Below are 15,255 nucleotides of genomic sequence, written 5' to 3' on the forward strand. Positions count from 1 at the left end.
GCTTGCCATCATGATTTCCATGGAGTTATATAGGGACAAAACTAGAATAATGCATTGGTGAACTAAGGTTATTTCTCCTTAGAACATATTTGTTGGTACTCAGATGACAGAGTAATTGCTATTTCATTAGGAGGGTGGTGAAGCACAGGAATGGGTTACCTAGGGAGGTGGTGGAATCTCCATCCTTAGAGGTTTTTAAGGCCTGGCTTGACAAAGCCCTGGCTGGGATGATTTAGTTGGGGTTGGTCCTGCTTTGAGCAGGCGGTTGAACTAGATGCCCTCCTGAGGTCTCTTCCAACCCTAATCTTCTATGATTCTTGGCGAGTACTGAATTTCAAATGGCAGAGGAGAAAGCTCACTGGTTTTTGTTTTTAATTTTTGGAAAGGCAGAAAAACCTAAAAACTCTAATGTAGTTTAAGTAAACTCTTCTGAATTATGAATACTGACTAAAAAATGCCATTTTAATCTGCATACTGAGCAAAATAACGTGGGCATCCTCCACAACAAGGGTGGATGGTCCAAATTAATGCACTGTGTCATTTGGACAATTGCTCTTTTTTGCAGACTAAGTTGTCTTCTTCTGGGTCTTCTTCCCAAAAATGTTTTCTGAACGACTTGTGTATTGAATCTCATCATAAGACACTCAGTGGGTGATTCCACCCTACCTCTGGCCCTTACATGTATAATGGTGTATAGAGACAATGAATAAGCAGCAAGGGATCTGGGGAAAATTTCCGTGGTGTGGGAGCAGTATAGGGACAGCCTAACTGACGATGTGCTGCTTTCCTCTGCTCTCACCCATAAGCCCTGGTGTATGGGGCATGCTTGGGTCAGAGCCTTAGTACCAAGTGCCACAGGAATTCTGGGTTGCAGTGCAATCCATAAACAGCTGTGGGCAGGCTGCCATAAGTTAGAGCAGCTTTGAGGCTTCTGTAAATTATGTCAGGTGATGATTTGGTCTCTGGAGCAGTTAAGAATCCAGAGGACTCAAAGATGACCTAAAGTTACCATTATCCTTACCCCCAAATCTGCGTCTTCTGTGCTGTCTCTCGCAGAGGCCATAGGACAGAGTCTGCCCTTCAAACTACAATGCACTTCTTGGTGTAAAGGGCCCCATGAGAACATCCGTATCTGTGGCTCTCTCTGCATGGCTGGGTGTGCACTCACAGGCATAGGCACAAATTACAAAGCAGGAGCATACTACTACAGAGACACATGTCCAGAAACGATTTGTTGCTGTCTTAGAGCAGATACTGTGGAATTACAGTGAAGATATAAACAGTCTTTGCTACTTTGAACTAGCACAGCTATTGGTTTAGCTCAGCTAGTGGGTCACTTGTCCTAGAAGCCCAAGGAGCCAAGGTTTTGTATTTCTTCTGGCAAACTACATTATTAATTGGCACAGATGCCTGCTCCTCTAGAGATGTACCCAGCAGTGACCACATCTGCTTGTGGTATAGGAACCTGTTGCTCTAGCAGCAGAATGGAGCTTACTTTTACCCCATGACCCAAGCTGGGAAAAATAATGTTGCTACTCTCCATGTTGATAGTGCTACATTTTTATTGCTTCCTCCTCCCACAAAAAACTTAAACAGTGAGTGTTCACAGACACACACCACACTTCTGTCTTCTGCAGGTTTTTTATACGGCTGGCAGAGCTCGGAAAAGGCTAGAATTCTTTCTTTCTTTCTTTCTTTCTTTCACTGTCAACTCCTGATGGCCTTAAATTCTAGCATATATGGTTTATGATTTATAGATTATAAATTTGTAACGTGCTGGTTCTTAGGAGCCTCAGTCATGGACCAGGACCTTATTGTGCGAGGCTCTGTGCAAACACAAAACAAAAAGACAGTCCTTGCCTCAAACATTTTACAGTCTTGATGCATGATCTCAGCTGTCCTGGTCTCACTAATATTCAGACTTCTGTCTTCTATCTCCCTGCTAGGGAGGTAGTGTGCTCTTATGGTTAAATTAGGAGATTGGGAGTTAAAAGAGACTGGGGGCAGATTCTGGGGGCCAGTAATGCTGCTTTCCGTCACTCCATTGCATTACTTTTCCATGTACCCCCCTGCCTCACCTCTACGCTATGAAACCCACCCTCTTTTGGGGAAGAGGACATTGTGGGCTCAGAGTTCTGATGGAGCCACGCTGCCAGAGGAGGCAGGATGTAACAAGGGGTCCTGGAGCATGGACAGCTTGGAGCAAGTGCTGTCCTGGATAGGAATGGACTCCCCTGAATCAGGGCCTAGGGCTGGGATTTTTAAGGGCGCCGAAGGGAGTTAAGCATGCAGATTCCCACTGAATTTCATTGGGATCTGGGTACCTAATTCCATTATCCTCCTTTGAAAACTCAGCCTAAGAATTTTGTGAAAGACACAGTCCTTCTTTCCCCAACCAAATGGTCCCTCACTGAGTTTTCTTCCCCTTGTGGGCCTCTCCCATGGACTTCCATGATCTGACCCTTAATTGTGAAGAAGGACAAGTCTATTCTGCTAGAAGTAGAACGGGAAGAAGCGATTAGATATATCTATATATAGATATAAGGACAAAAGTAGCTCCTTCAGTTTAACAGAGGGTAAATATTACTGTAAATATTATGCTAGATTTACTAGTAAGACCAGATTGGCTGAGAACATTGTAAGCCCTAGGCCTGAAAGACATAAAGAGAAAAACAAAGAAAGAAGCAAAATAATGTGTGCTATATAACCAGACTTACAAGGATGGACTTATAAATATCTGCCTCAGTGTTCTCCAAACACTATAATAATCTGATAATAGTTTTTCTTTGCAACTTGGCTCCATCCTCCCTACTGCACTTCCTTACAGCTTCATTTAAACGAAAACCTCACTGTGTGAAAAGTTTAATGAGCAGATTACCTACTGTTTGATGACATCTTGCCCAAAACTCTTTTAAAAGACTACAAGGTCTCTTAAAAATGCTAATTAATAACTCAGCAGAAACCTTTGGAGACTTTAAGATTTCACATGTCACAGTGAAAACTTTTTTAATAAGCAGCTGTGCAGCTGGGCTGGTGTGAAGAGAATTCTCCTTTAAAACATGACAAGTCCCCTCGGTAACACTTTGTTGATCACTGGGAGACAGCGAGCTAATGGAGAACATGAATTCAAAAGTAGGGCTGCTGGAAACAGCTGCTGTTGTGTCCTTCTCCATAGTGTGACTCTCAGATGCCATGGTGGCTTCTTCACTTTACTCTTTTGGTATCTGATAAATTGTGGTTTCATTAAAAAAGAGTCTCTGTTGACTCTGTGTGGTGGACTTTTTCTTCTTTAAGTAGAAATTGTACAATGCCAGTAAGTTATGTGCTTACTCCTCCCAACAAATCCCCCCCCCCCAGATTTCATTTTGTGCATGTCAAAGACATACTTATGGTCTCAGCAGGTCTATTTCCAAAGTGAGCCTTATAAAGTAAGCTCAGAATGTTAATTTGAAAACTGTGGTGCAAGGTCCCTAAGCAAAGTGCCCTGGCAAGCTGAAGGAAATCAGCAATTTGTATCAGTATTGGTAGTATTTTGTTACTGTATAAAGGCCCCTCTGGATTGAAATTCAATTTTAGCAACCTTTCTGGAGGCAATCTGAAACATTCGCCTCATCAGCCAGGGCCAGCGTTGCAATGTGTCTGAAATACTCTTGCCACCAAAGTTAATTATTCATCGCTTTCTTAATTTGATTAAGATTGCATTTGAAAGGTGCAGTTGCAATAGGGCAGTTGGTTCCTAGTTTTTAACCCAATGGGGGGAAAAAATGGTTTCACATGAAATTTATTTTGGATGGCACCTATTTAGAGTTGATTTACGTCTCGGATGCAGTAGCCGGATTGTCTCGTGGTAGATCACAGTTCAGTTGTACAAATAGGGTCACAAAATATGTAATTGTAGGTGACTTCATGATATTAATGCTTCTTTTGAGAAGGAAGGTTTTTATAAAGGCTGATGAGAGGGGGCAATGAAATATAACCTGCTACCGTGGCCGCATTCAGAGCAAGACTATAATTACCATGCCCCTCATTTCTACCAGCCAGTCAAGGAGAAAAACAGCCTCATATTTTTATGTATGTACCATATAAAAGCAAAATAAACCCAACCCCAAATCCAACAGAGATCTTCCCATTCTTAAATAATTTGGCTCACCACACAAGTCAAAACACAGGGTGTATTTCATACCAGTAAGTAACATTATAAAATGCAAACCCTAGTTTGGGGTAAAATTCTCTACAGATTGCATTGTGCTCAGGGATCTTTTCTTAAGATCTTTAAAATCACTATTTTTTTTTTAAAATCAGGAACTTGTCTTTAAAAAAAGACACTGATAATTGGAAAGAAAAAGGACAAAATAATTTAACAAATCAGCAAATGCCATTGCTTTTGGTGGCTATACTTGTAAAACTGCCAGCTGTAGTCTATAGCATTACAGATGTCTTCAGGATCAAAGCTGACAAAACATGATGCAAGTCTATAAGGTTTGGAAACTCAGCTCTCTGGCACTTTGACGGTCTCTAAAGAGAAATATTTTATATTATGAGATTTTTTTTAAAAAATTGTTTTAATTTAGTGTTTGTGAAAAATTGTGGCCTGTTTGGTCCCCGTGTACAAAACCAATAAATATCTGGGGAAAAGTCCAAAGAAAACATGGGGATCAACTAATTGTTGATGAGAAAAAAGGGACAGGAGTACAGATTAAGGCCCAAAACAAGGGATCCAGGAAGGGGCATAGAACAGAGAGTCCTGAACAATGCTCACTGCCCTGAGAGAGAGCGGTTCTCAAACTTATTTGATTGTACCCCCCTTCTTTGTGTCTGAAGTCGTTTATGCCCCTGCCCGCCACCCAAGTACATGTGCTGATTTAAAACCAAAACATGCAACTCTCACTAAATATTAAAAACAGTAAGGCATTGATTCAGACAGAGCCAATCATCCATTGTAATAAGAGCAAATCTACACTGCGATTGTGGTTGATGCTTACAACTAAATGTGCACGCTGCGTCATGGTAAAAACGACTTTGTATAATTCTAGGCAAGCTTAACAAATCTGTCAAAACACACAGCGCCCTTAGAGTCAAATGCACAGCGCCATCTGAGGACCTGATATGTCTGGAGGAATCAGATTTGCTAGTTTAATTCATTGCTCTGGGTAAAATTTGCTGTGTGCAGTAAGATTATTTTCCCCTAAAGCCCCCGCTCCCCCCCAAAAAAATACATTCTTCCCTCCACTCCTATTGAGAACCTCTGATTTAGGGAATCAGTGAATGCTAGTTTGACAGCCCAGGGGACTGAATCTTTTGTTTAAACACAGAATAGACACAGCATGGGTAAGCACAGTGTAATGTGCCCCAGCTCTCACCTGGAGGGGCCAGAGAGAATATTTCATAATTCCACAGTCCATTCAGTCTTTCGACAGTCTGAAGGGATCCCCAGCATGACTGCCAGTTAGTGCCATATATGCTGGTGGTTTCTGTGATCTGGCACTTGTCTGTTGGGAACTGGATTTATATCAACAAATTAATTTTGTAACAATTTTCAGCCACTCTTGACCTTAGCTGGATTTGAACCGGTGACACAGAAGTGAAAGGTATTTTCTCTCCCATCATAGAATTATAGAAATGTAGGGCTGGAAGGCACCTCAAGAGGTCATTTAGTCCATTCCCTTTATGCTAAGGCAGGGTTAAATATACCATCCTTGACAGATGTTTGTCTATCCTGTTCTTTAAAATAGCTAACGATAGGAATTCCACAACCTTGCTAGGTAACCAGTACCAGGTTTAACTATCCTTTTAGCTAGAAACGTTTTTTCCCCCCTAATAGCCAAACTAAATCTCCCTTGCTGCAAGCTAAGCTGAATACTTATTTTCCTACCCTCAGTGGACCTGGAGAATAATTGATCCTTGTCCTCTTTATAACAATTTTTTATATATTTTGTCCCATCCCACTTAAGCTTCTTTTCTGTGACTAAAGATGCCAATTCTTTCAACCTTTTCCCATAGGTCATGTTTTCTAAATAAATCACTTTTAATATTAACAACAATTACAACTTGCATTGGGTAATATTTCTGATTAGTGAGTAAAATTGTATTTGTTTTTTCATTATCATCATCATGATGAAGATAAGAGAATAACTGTTGTGCCTGAGGATTTCCAGGTTAGTTTTGTCTCAGGAGTCATCTAGTCCCCTGAAACTTAGAGATAAAATGTTTACAGCCATGCACTGACTTTTCTTTCTTGTAAGTAAATAACTGGGAAAAAATACCAACAGAAAATACTCTAGATGGATACAACTATGAAACTGTTGAGTGTTTTCTCTATAGAGTTATGGACATTTTCAGGGTGAAAGCTGTCAACATGGGGAAAAGATGGAAGATCATCTGGACAATGAGCTTTTGTTTTGGCGTTTTGAGTGTCTGTAAAGACTGACATTAGGAAACATCTGTATTTTATGTATTTATGATGACTAACACCCAAGGCTATATCAACTTGTTTCTTAGCAATTCAACTTTCTACAGAATGTTACGCAGTATGAAAATGACCCATACAGTCAGAGAAGTCATGAAGAAAAATCAGTCAAAAGCAAGGAAAAATTCTTTGGTGAAATGGAACAATCCTGAGCCTTGGTCTCATCAGAATTCTTCGCAGATTGCTCAGTGTTGCCCTTGATGCTTTTTAATCTTCTTTTCTTTAGTTAGCTTCTTTGGAATGAAAAAGAAACCCTTATAGCACGATATAATCTAGCTGCATCATTAATGGAACAGATGGTCACTTTTGTCTTGGACTACAAAATTGTATCACTAGGTATCTGTCCTTTTTGGCAAGGTTACCTGCTTGAATTTCATGTTATGCAATAAGCGATATTAAAGATCTGAAAAATCCACAGAAACATGATGCGGGGACAAATTAAAATGAAATCAGTGCATTAGGAATGATACGCTGTTTTTCCCTCACCCTCAGGAAACTGTTTCTTTGTAACTCATGGTGCATGACGAAGTGGGTATTCACCCACGAAAGCTCATGCTGCAAAACGTCTGTTAGTCTATAAGGTGCCACAGGATTCTTTGCTGCTTTTACAGATCCAGACTAACACGGCTACCTCTCTGAGTCATGGTGCATGGTCATTTGTGGTTCCAGGTCCCCTTTTAAAAAAATAGGTATGCTATATTTCATAATGAGATCTATGTCTGGTTGGTACGTGTCATTAAGATAACAGCAGGTGTGTGTGAGAAGGCAGTAAAGAGTTGTTGCCTGAAATATGGCCTATCCATTCTCCCACACCATTTTCCATTGCTATTCCAGTCTTCTGGGATAAGGCCCTGAGCCCCAGAGATCATCCCATGCCTTCCTATAGCATTGCATCCCACTCCCTGGAATTCATGTGGTAAAGAGCTTTTCTGTGCAATACCCATGCCCATTGATCAGTATTGTTACTAGTTGGCATGTAAACTTCTCCTCGTCTGTCTCTGAGCTGATGGTTTAGTTTGTTTGTTTGAATGACAGCAGCCCACATGTTTTTTCCAGCATATCCATGAGGCTGAAGGAGTATATTAATGGAAGAGTGAGTACCAGAGCTTTGCCACAGGCAGGTCATTAAAAATGGAGCTGGGGATTTATTAAGGGCCTGAGGTGCTGAGTACTTTCAAATCTCTATGGCTTCAGTGAGTTGAAGGTACTTGCCACCTCACAGAACTTGGCCCTAAATGAACCATTTTAGGTTTTAATGTATTCCCCACATCAACCGTTGTTGTGGACAGTAGTTTTCTTTTCATTCATTGTTCTGAAGAATACAGGTTCAAGCCTGGAAATCCTAGCTGCATGGAGCTCTCCTTGCCTTTAATAGGAGTGAGAGCTGCTTGGTGATTTGGAGTGTATATGTCATCTTAATTCATTACTGTGGATAATTTCTGAGACTCAAAAATTAGAGATGGAAAAGGCCTGTTAGGTAATTCTTGTTTATCTTTATCTTAACAAGAGTGAAGAAACAGAAGGCTTTGCCTTTATAAAAAAAAATCAAATCAAGTCTATGTTTACTTACTTCCACTAGGTGGATCCACTGTCTCTCATATATTCAGTCCCTAGACATGATAATAAGAGGTTACCTTACAGCCCTTATCTGCATTCCTGAATGCAAATGGTGTCCCATGGTAGTGCAAATTTCAATCACTGATGAGCAACTGTGACCTCCAGGTTGGGCATTTTCTGGCAGTTGATGTCTGGCTGGAGGTATGGCGAGCCCAAGGCAAAGCTCTTAACCACTAGGAAATGCTGAGCCTAGCGGTCCTGTTTATCCAGTTGAAACTTACACTGTAAAATTCCGACTCCCCCAAAGCCTATGGACCTGCAGGTCACCCATAACAAGAGACATGAATGTCCTAGCAATCAGGTGATATGGTCTGTATATTTTGCGCATGCACATCCCTGATCCAGAAACATCTCCTAAACTCTGCCAGCCTCCCACACAAACTATGCATTTTACAGGAGTAATCTGAGGGGGGCAGCACACAGGGGGGCACAGTTGGGATGTTTTTGCGGGGTTAATGTGCACCCCTCTCTGTGGTCCAATATTTTGGCTCCATATTTGGTGCTAACCAAGTCAGTGGCAAGAAATGTGTCTTGTCTCTGGCTGAAAGAGAAAATATGAAAAGGCCATATCACATTTCCTAGGGACTGTCGTATCATAGCAACAGTTGTCTGTCTCACTGCTGTGCCACTGCATCATTTAATATTCCACCGCTTTTTCTCAAGGGTGGAATCCATGCCATTGTAAAAATTACTGCACATGAATTGGTAGCGTTGTTGGGTAATTACAATACAAAAATGTATAGCTACAAAATACATCGTTATTGACTCTATTTAGAATGAACTGTTGCTTCTGCATAAGAATATGGGATTTTATTCCTCCCCTTTCAAAGGACTTTTAATGGAAACCTGAATATTAAAGCTGGTGAGAAATTTTTTTGTCAAAATGCTTTTTGTTGGAAAATGCTAATTTGTTGAAACTGAAACCCTTCGTGGTGAAAGATCGGTTTCAACAAATTTCCCATGTCGAAAAAATTATGCCAAAAAAGTTTCAAGATTATTAAAACATCCCTATTTTTATATTTTTCAAGTGACACATTCCATTTTTTGGTTTAAAACAACTTTTTGTTTAGAAATATAAATTAGTTTATAGGTTAGTTTTAAAAAAAGTGAAAAGGCCATAATTGAAATGAAATGTTTTGAATTATCTAAACAAAACATTTTGTTTGACCTGATCTAGATGATGATGATGATTGATTAGTTATTATTTATTTATTTTGGCTTTTTGGCTTGTGAAAAATTTTTGAGTTAATGACTTTTTAACTGATTTAGGATCGGAATTTTTTTTTTTTTAATTCTTGCAGGATGGGAAAACTGTCCCCTGCCCAGCTATCCTTTTACTATGTGTTAATACTGCCTGGCTCCCTTAACTAGATGCAGCTTTTCTTGTCACTTTTCCCCCAAACTGAGGACTTTACATGGAAAATGAAAACACTGTTCCTGAATAATTTATGATCAACAGCAGAAACAGAGACTTTGTTCTACACTAGCACTTTTGTTGGCAAAACTTTTGTTGGTCAGTGGGTGTGAAAAAACACCCCTGACCTACGTAAATTTCACCGACTGAAGCACTGCTGTGGACAGCACTATGTCAGCGGGAGATTCTCTTCCACCGACATAACTACTGCTGCTCGTTGGGGGTGGTTTAATTATCCCGGCGGGAGAGCTCTCTCCTGCTGGTATAGAACGGCTACCTAGGAAAACGTACAGACCTGTGCCGCTGTAAGATCCATAATATAGACATAGCCAGAGTCCCTGCCATGAGGAACTCGAAAATATCCATGTCAAGGAATGCATCACCTTATTGATCACCCTGATTAACACGGAGAGGCCAAAGATTCAGTGCTTATGGGAACTGAATTCCTTCTTTGCCCCTACAGAAGGTCTCTCCAGGTCAGAGTTGAGGATGATGTGAGAGGTTCACATTTCTGCTGCCCATGCTTTTGCTTGTTCTGTAATTCTATGGAGGACTTCATATCACTAGTGTCAATCTGGCTTCTTTAACGGGCACTAAAAATACCATACATAAAAAAGATTGCAGTATTGTTTGGAAACCACCCAGAAGCAACCATGATTTACTGACTACCTTGGCTTGTCAGGTCTCACTATTGTGGAGCATTGACAGCATTTACACAATGATGTAAGTCACTGCACTGTGAGAGCAATTGCCAAAGTGTCATAAAAGCTTTAAAAAAAGCTAAACAACCCTTGCCTTTGTGCAGCCTGGATAAACTGCATTCTTTTGTGTTATCTAATCTCAGGGTTGACACTATCACAGCAATGTAGATTGAACCTAACCTCTTTTGAGGAAATACAGTCTTATGAAGTACAAGAGAGGAACCAAAATGACACAGAAATCTGAGAGCCCTTGGTGTTTGACTTTAGGTTCAGATAGTTCAATACATTTCCCTTGCTAGAAATTGCTGATATAGGGATGTGTGGATTGGGGTGGAGCTGCAGTCTAAGTCTACACTACGGGATTATTCCGATTTTACAGAAACCTATTTTTGGAAACAAATTGTATAAAGTTGAGGGCACGCGGCTACAATAAGCACATTAATTCGGTGGTGTGCGTCCATGTACCGAGGCTAGCGTCGACTTCCAGAGCGTTGCACTGTGGGTAGCTATCCCATAGTTCCCGCAGTCTCCCCTGCCCATTGGAATTCTCCCCATACAGAGTTCAGATTCAGTATCTCCCATATGGTCCATGCTGGAGCTCTTTTTTGATTCTGGGACAGCATGGTCACCTGTGATGATCAGCGCTCCACGCTGAGCAAACAAGAAAAAAATTCAAACGTTCGCGGGGCTTTTTCTGTCTACCTGGCCAGTGCATCCGAGTTCAGATTGCTGTCCAGAGCAGTCACAATGGTGCACTGTGGGATAGCTCCCGAAGGCCAATACCGTCGAATTGCGGCCACACTAACCGTAATTCAAAATGGCAATACCGATTTCAGTGCTACTTCCCTCGTTGGGGTGGAGTACAGATATTGATATTAAGAGCCCTTTATATCGAAATAAAGGGCTTCGTTGTGTGGACGGCTTCAGGGTTAATTCGGTTTAACGCTGCTAAATTCCAGATAAACTTGTAGTGTAGACCAGGCCTAAGGAAGAACAAAGCCACATTACCTGAATTACCACATATGGGCAGACCTTCAAAAGGATATTGGTTCTCTATACTAAATCAATTAATATATTATGTTTTTGTTTTCCCTTTTTGCACAGCTGACAACTCAACACAAGATGGTGCTGTCATCCATCACTTACATCGGCTGCTCCCTGTCCATCTTCTGTTTGACTATCACTCTGGTCACGTTTGCTATACTGTCGTGAGTAATTTTAACTGTATACCTGCTGAGCAAATATCACCCTGAAAGTTTGGCAGTTTAATGCCAACATTTTCATTTCAGACCACCGAACTGGATATTTTCAGGTGTTCAAAGGTTATTAATTCCCTAAGCCCCTTTAATTAGATTCTGCACATATATTTGTAACAGTTGGCTGGTTGTTCCTCAATTTAATTTCCCAGAATGGGAAGGTCTTTAAATAGCAAGTTACATCCTTGTAATATATATCCCTGTTTTGCCCTGGTTTTAGAATTTGAAAAGAGGGTTTGCGGCTGGTATCAGGGCTGATCCTGAGGCCGATGGGAGTTTAGCTTGAGCAATGACTGCAGGATTGGGACTTCACGTTTGCCTTTATGTTCATCTGAAGCAAGGCTGTATAGAGAGGCATGACAGGATGCAGGGGCAATTCTTCCTTCTTGTCTCCCATCCTCTTGTGCTGCAGGCATTTGGGAAGGGGTTATTAGAACGGCCACCGAAAGCCCAGAGAGAAGAGTGGCAAAGTCTCCACACCAGCACCACTTGAACTCTCAAGGTGAAACACTGCACCTTTTGAGGTCAATTTGAGTTTTGCAGTTGCCTTCAGTGGGGCCGGGGTCAGGAATGGCGGACGTTCCCTAAAAGGGGAGGGCCACCGGCACCTGAACCATGGCCCTACCCCTCGTGCACCCCTTCTCCCTGAGCCCCCACTCTTGTGCTGCATCTTCCCCAGAGTCCCCACTCGTGCACCACCTCTTTCCCCCAAGACTCTGCTCTCCCCCCCGGCTTGGCCTTTCTGTCCCTTCCCCCCGTGTCGCTCAACCTTACGGCTGGTAAAAAGTGATAGGGCCATGGACCTCCCTCTTCTGGCACTCCTGGCCAGAATTTCACCCTCAGGGATTAAGTGGGTGAAGTTCTGCATAGGACTTGTGCTAGCCCCTCTGCTTTGGGATGAATTTCACACCAGGCTGGGAAGAGTTTTTATTTTTTGGTTACCCTGTTTTTTGCTTTTAATCTGCTGAGAATACATCATTGCTTGCTGCTGTCTTATTTCTGTGAAGACACTTCCCCAATCTTACTAAAGGCAACTTTATGGGGGTAACAATGTAATTGCTAATCAGCTTCTCTCTAGGGAGCTAATACAGCTCACTAGTGACCTATTTGGGGACTGATGCAGGGCAGTAGTCTTGCATGGTCCTTTGCACAGGGGTGAATTCCATCCTCTATTTTTTGAGAGAGGTTTGTCAACTAGATGTAGGAAAATGCTTAGTCATTCTTCTAGCTGGATTTCCCTGCACACTATTTTTCTTTCATATTTTAAGTGGCTGCCACTAACTTGTACCTAAAATTAAGGTTGAGTAAATCTTATACTGAGCCTGAGCAATTTCTGAGTTGTCACTTGACCCTTGACTTAGACACTGAACAAAATACATTGGGCAGCACACTGCAGTATAGAGGCCAAAAACCAAGGTCTTGCAAATGAGAATAGGATGCACTCAGAAAAGACCCATATAATGCCAGCCAATTTTGTTTACCACAGTGAGAATTCAGATAGAGTGTGAAACTCCCAAGGTTGGATTCATAATATAATTTGAGGCGGTAGCAATTACTGCTGCATTTCCAAATTTCATAGACAAGTCATGCACCTGTAGATACTAGCACAATGCAGCATTATAAAAATATGGAAATGATGGGCTTGATTCTCCGCTCACTCACTCTGATGTAACTCCTTTGACTTCACTGGAGTTACTCCTGGTTTAATCTGTGTCAGTGAGGCCTGGTCCACACTGGGGGGCAGTGTCGAGGTAAGATACGCAACTTCAGCTACGGGAATACCGTAGCTGAAGTCGAAGTATCTTATCCTGACTTACCTCCCGTCCTCACTGCTCGGGATCAACGTCTGCGGCTCCCCTGTCGACTCTGCTACCGCCACTCACTCCGGTGGAGTTCCGGAGTCGACGGGAGCGCGTTCGGGGATCGATATAACGCGTCTAGATGAGACGCGATATATCGATCCCCGCAAAATCGATCGCTACCCGCTGATTTGGCGAGTAGTCTGGATGTACACTGAGATGAAAAGCAAGCCCAGTGTAGTTAATTGTGAAGAGCTGTAAGATGATTTGGCTTTGAAAGATACCAGGTACAACCACATTAACACAGAAACTAATTGTTAAAAATGAAAATGGGTTAAAATGTCATTTACATAATTAATGAAAACCCCAACATCCCCAAATTGCCTGTTACTCTTCTGAAGAATCTATAGCCTAGACCCTGATCTCAAGTTTTATTGTCTAAAAGATGCTCTATAATACTTAGTCCTGCCATGAGTGCAGGGGCCTGGACTAGATGACCTCTCGAGGTCCCTTCCAGTCCTACGATTCTATGTAGAACTTTAGAATTGACACTGAAATATAAAATACTCAGTAGACTATAATCCTACATTGGCAGATAGGAGTGGGCAAGATGATGGAATAAATCTTTCCTGTCTCTAATTTATATGAATTTGGTATATATTTTTTACACAGAACTGAAACAATTATATCACATCCTACCTTTTGTTTTCAAGCAGTTACTGTAACTCTGCTGGCCCCATTTTCCAACGGTCCCTTATTAGGACAAACAAATCCAACAAACCAAGTGAAATTCACTCCAGTGCTTGTGTTAAAGCCCTCTGCACAACTTCAGCCTCCTGTCACTAATGTGAAAGTCCTTTAGTGGTCTCTCTGCACTGGAAGACTTTTGCCATTGAGCACTTGAGACAGGAGGACGAAATAGTTTCATTCTTCAATGAAATGTATCATTGTTTTTTATTTGTATAACAGTAGTATCAGCTGAACTCAGGGCCCAGTGCGCTAGGTTCTGTACAAACACACAGTAAGATACAGTCCTTGCCCCAAAGAGTTTACAATCTACATAGGTAAGGCAAAGGGCAGGAAGCGAAACAGAGGCACAGAGAGAGGAAGTGGCTTGCCCAAGATCACACAGCAAATCAGTGGCAGAACTGGGAACAGTATCCTTGTCCGTTGAGCCCAGTCCAGGGCCTTAGCCACTAGACCAACTGCCTCCTAATCATTCAAGGGATGATTTGACCACCCAAGTGTAATTTCTGAGCATCTTGTTAAGAGGACCAAGTTTAGAAGCTGGATTATATGGGGCGTTTATTGTCCTACACCAAACAACAAACCACTAGTTGTCGTGTTTATTTAGTTTGTGATATTCCTTCTAAGTCTCACGGTCTGACTGGGTCATGCATGGATGCACTGTGCAAGGCTGGGGCTCGGAGGCACGGTGATAATATAACACATGGAAACACCAGTTCCCAAAGGGCTCCAAAGCCTGCATATGTGTTCTTGGGCAGTCAGCGCCTTTGCTAGTGGGAGATCTACTCCATGGATCCCTCACTGCTTCTGACGGTGAGAGCCGACAGCGGACAGGAGAAGGCTTGGGAAGGAAAGGAGCTCTGTTGCTTCATACAGCTCCCAGGAAGACACCTGGGCTGTGGAACCCATAGGGAAATGGGAAACATCAGAAGACTTAAAAGAAGAGCTTGGACACAGGTTATAGTCACAAGGCTGAGTTACACCATTCACACATAGCATTTCTTTGAAACCATGCCATGCCACTTAAAATAATGTGATTAGTTTTTTGCTGGAGGACAGTGTCTCATTAGACAACTGAAGGGAAATGTTGCAAACTAGTTTTAAATGGCTGTGAGCTAAGCAGAGTAGAATCTGTCGAATTCTTCGCTTCTGTACACACTGGCAACAGATAATCAGTTTCTAAGAGTGTTACAGCCTTACTTGCTTTCTGGATTGGTGATGCTTCAGTTTATATCTACATGAAGTTTATTACTAT

General features: G+C 41.8%; 1 protein-coding gene across 12 annotated transcripts in view; it reads left to right on the forward strand.

The window, feature by feature from the left end:
- The window catches only part of ADGRD1 (adhesion G protein-coupled receptor D1), a 257,981-nt gene that overhangs the window by 161,838 nt on the left and 80,888 nt on the right, over positions 1–15,255 (forward strand). For all 12 annotated transcript variants that reach the window (XM_039504723.1, XM_039504722.1, XM_039504714.1 and 9 more), the window contains one exon: positions 11,303–11,406. In XM_039504723.1, the coding sequence (XP_039360657.1) occupies positions 11,303–11,406 (104 nt within the window). The remainder of the gene's footprint in view (positions 1–11,302; positions 11,407–15,255) is intronic.

The sequence above is a fragment of the Mauremys reevesii genome, linkage group 18 (assembly GCF_016161935.1).
Source record: "Mauremys reevesii isolate NIE-2019 linkage group 18, ASM1616193v1, whole genome shotgun sequence".
NCBI lineage: Eukaryota > Metazoa > Chordata > Testudines > Geoemydidae > Mauremys > Mauremys reevesii.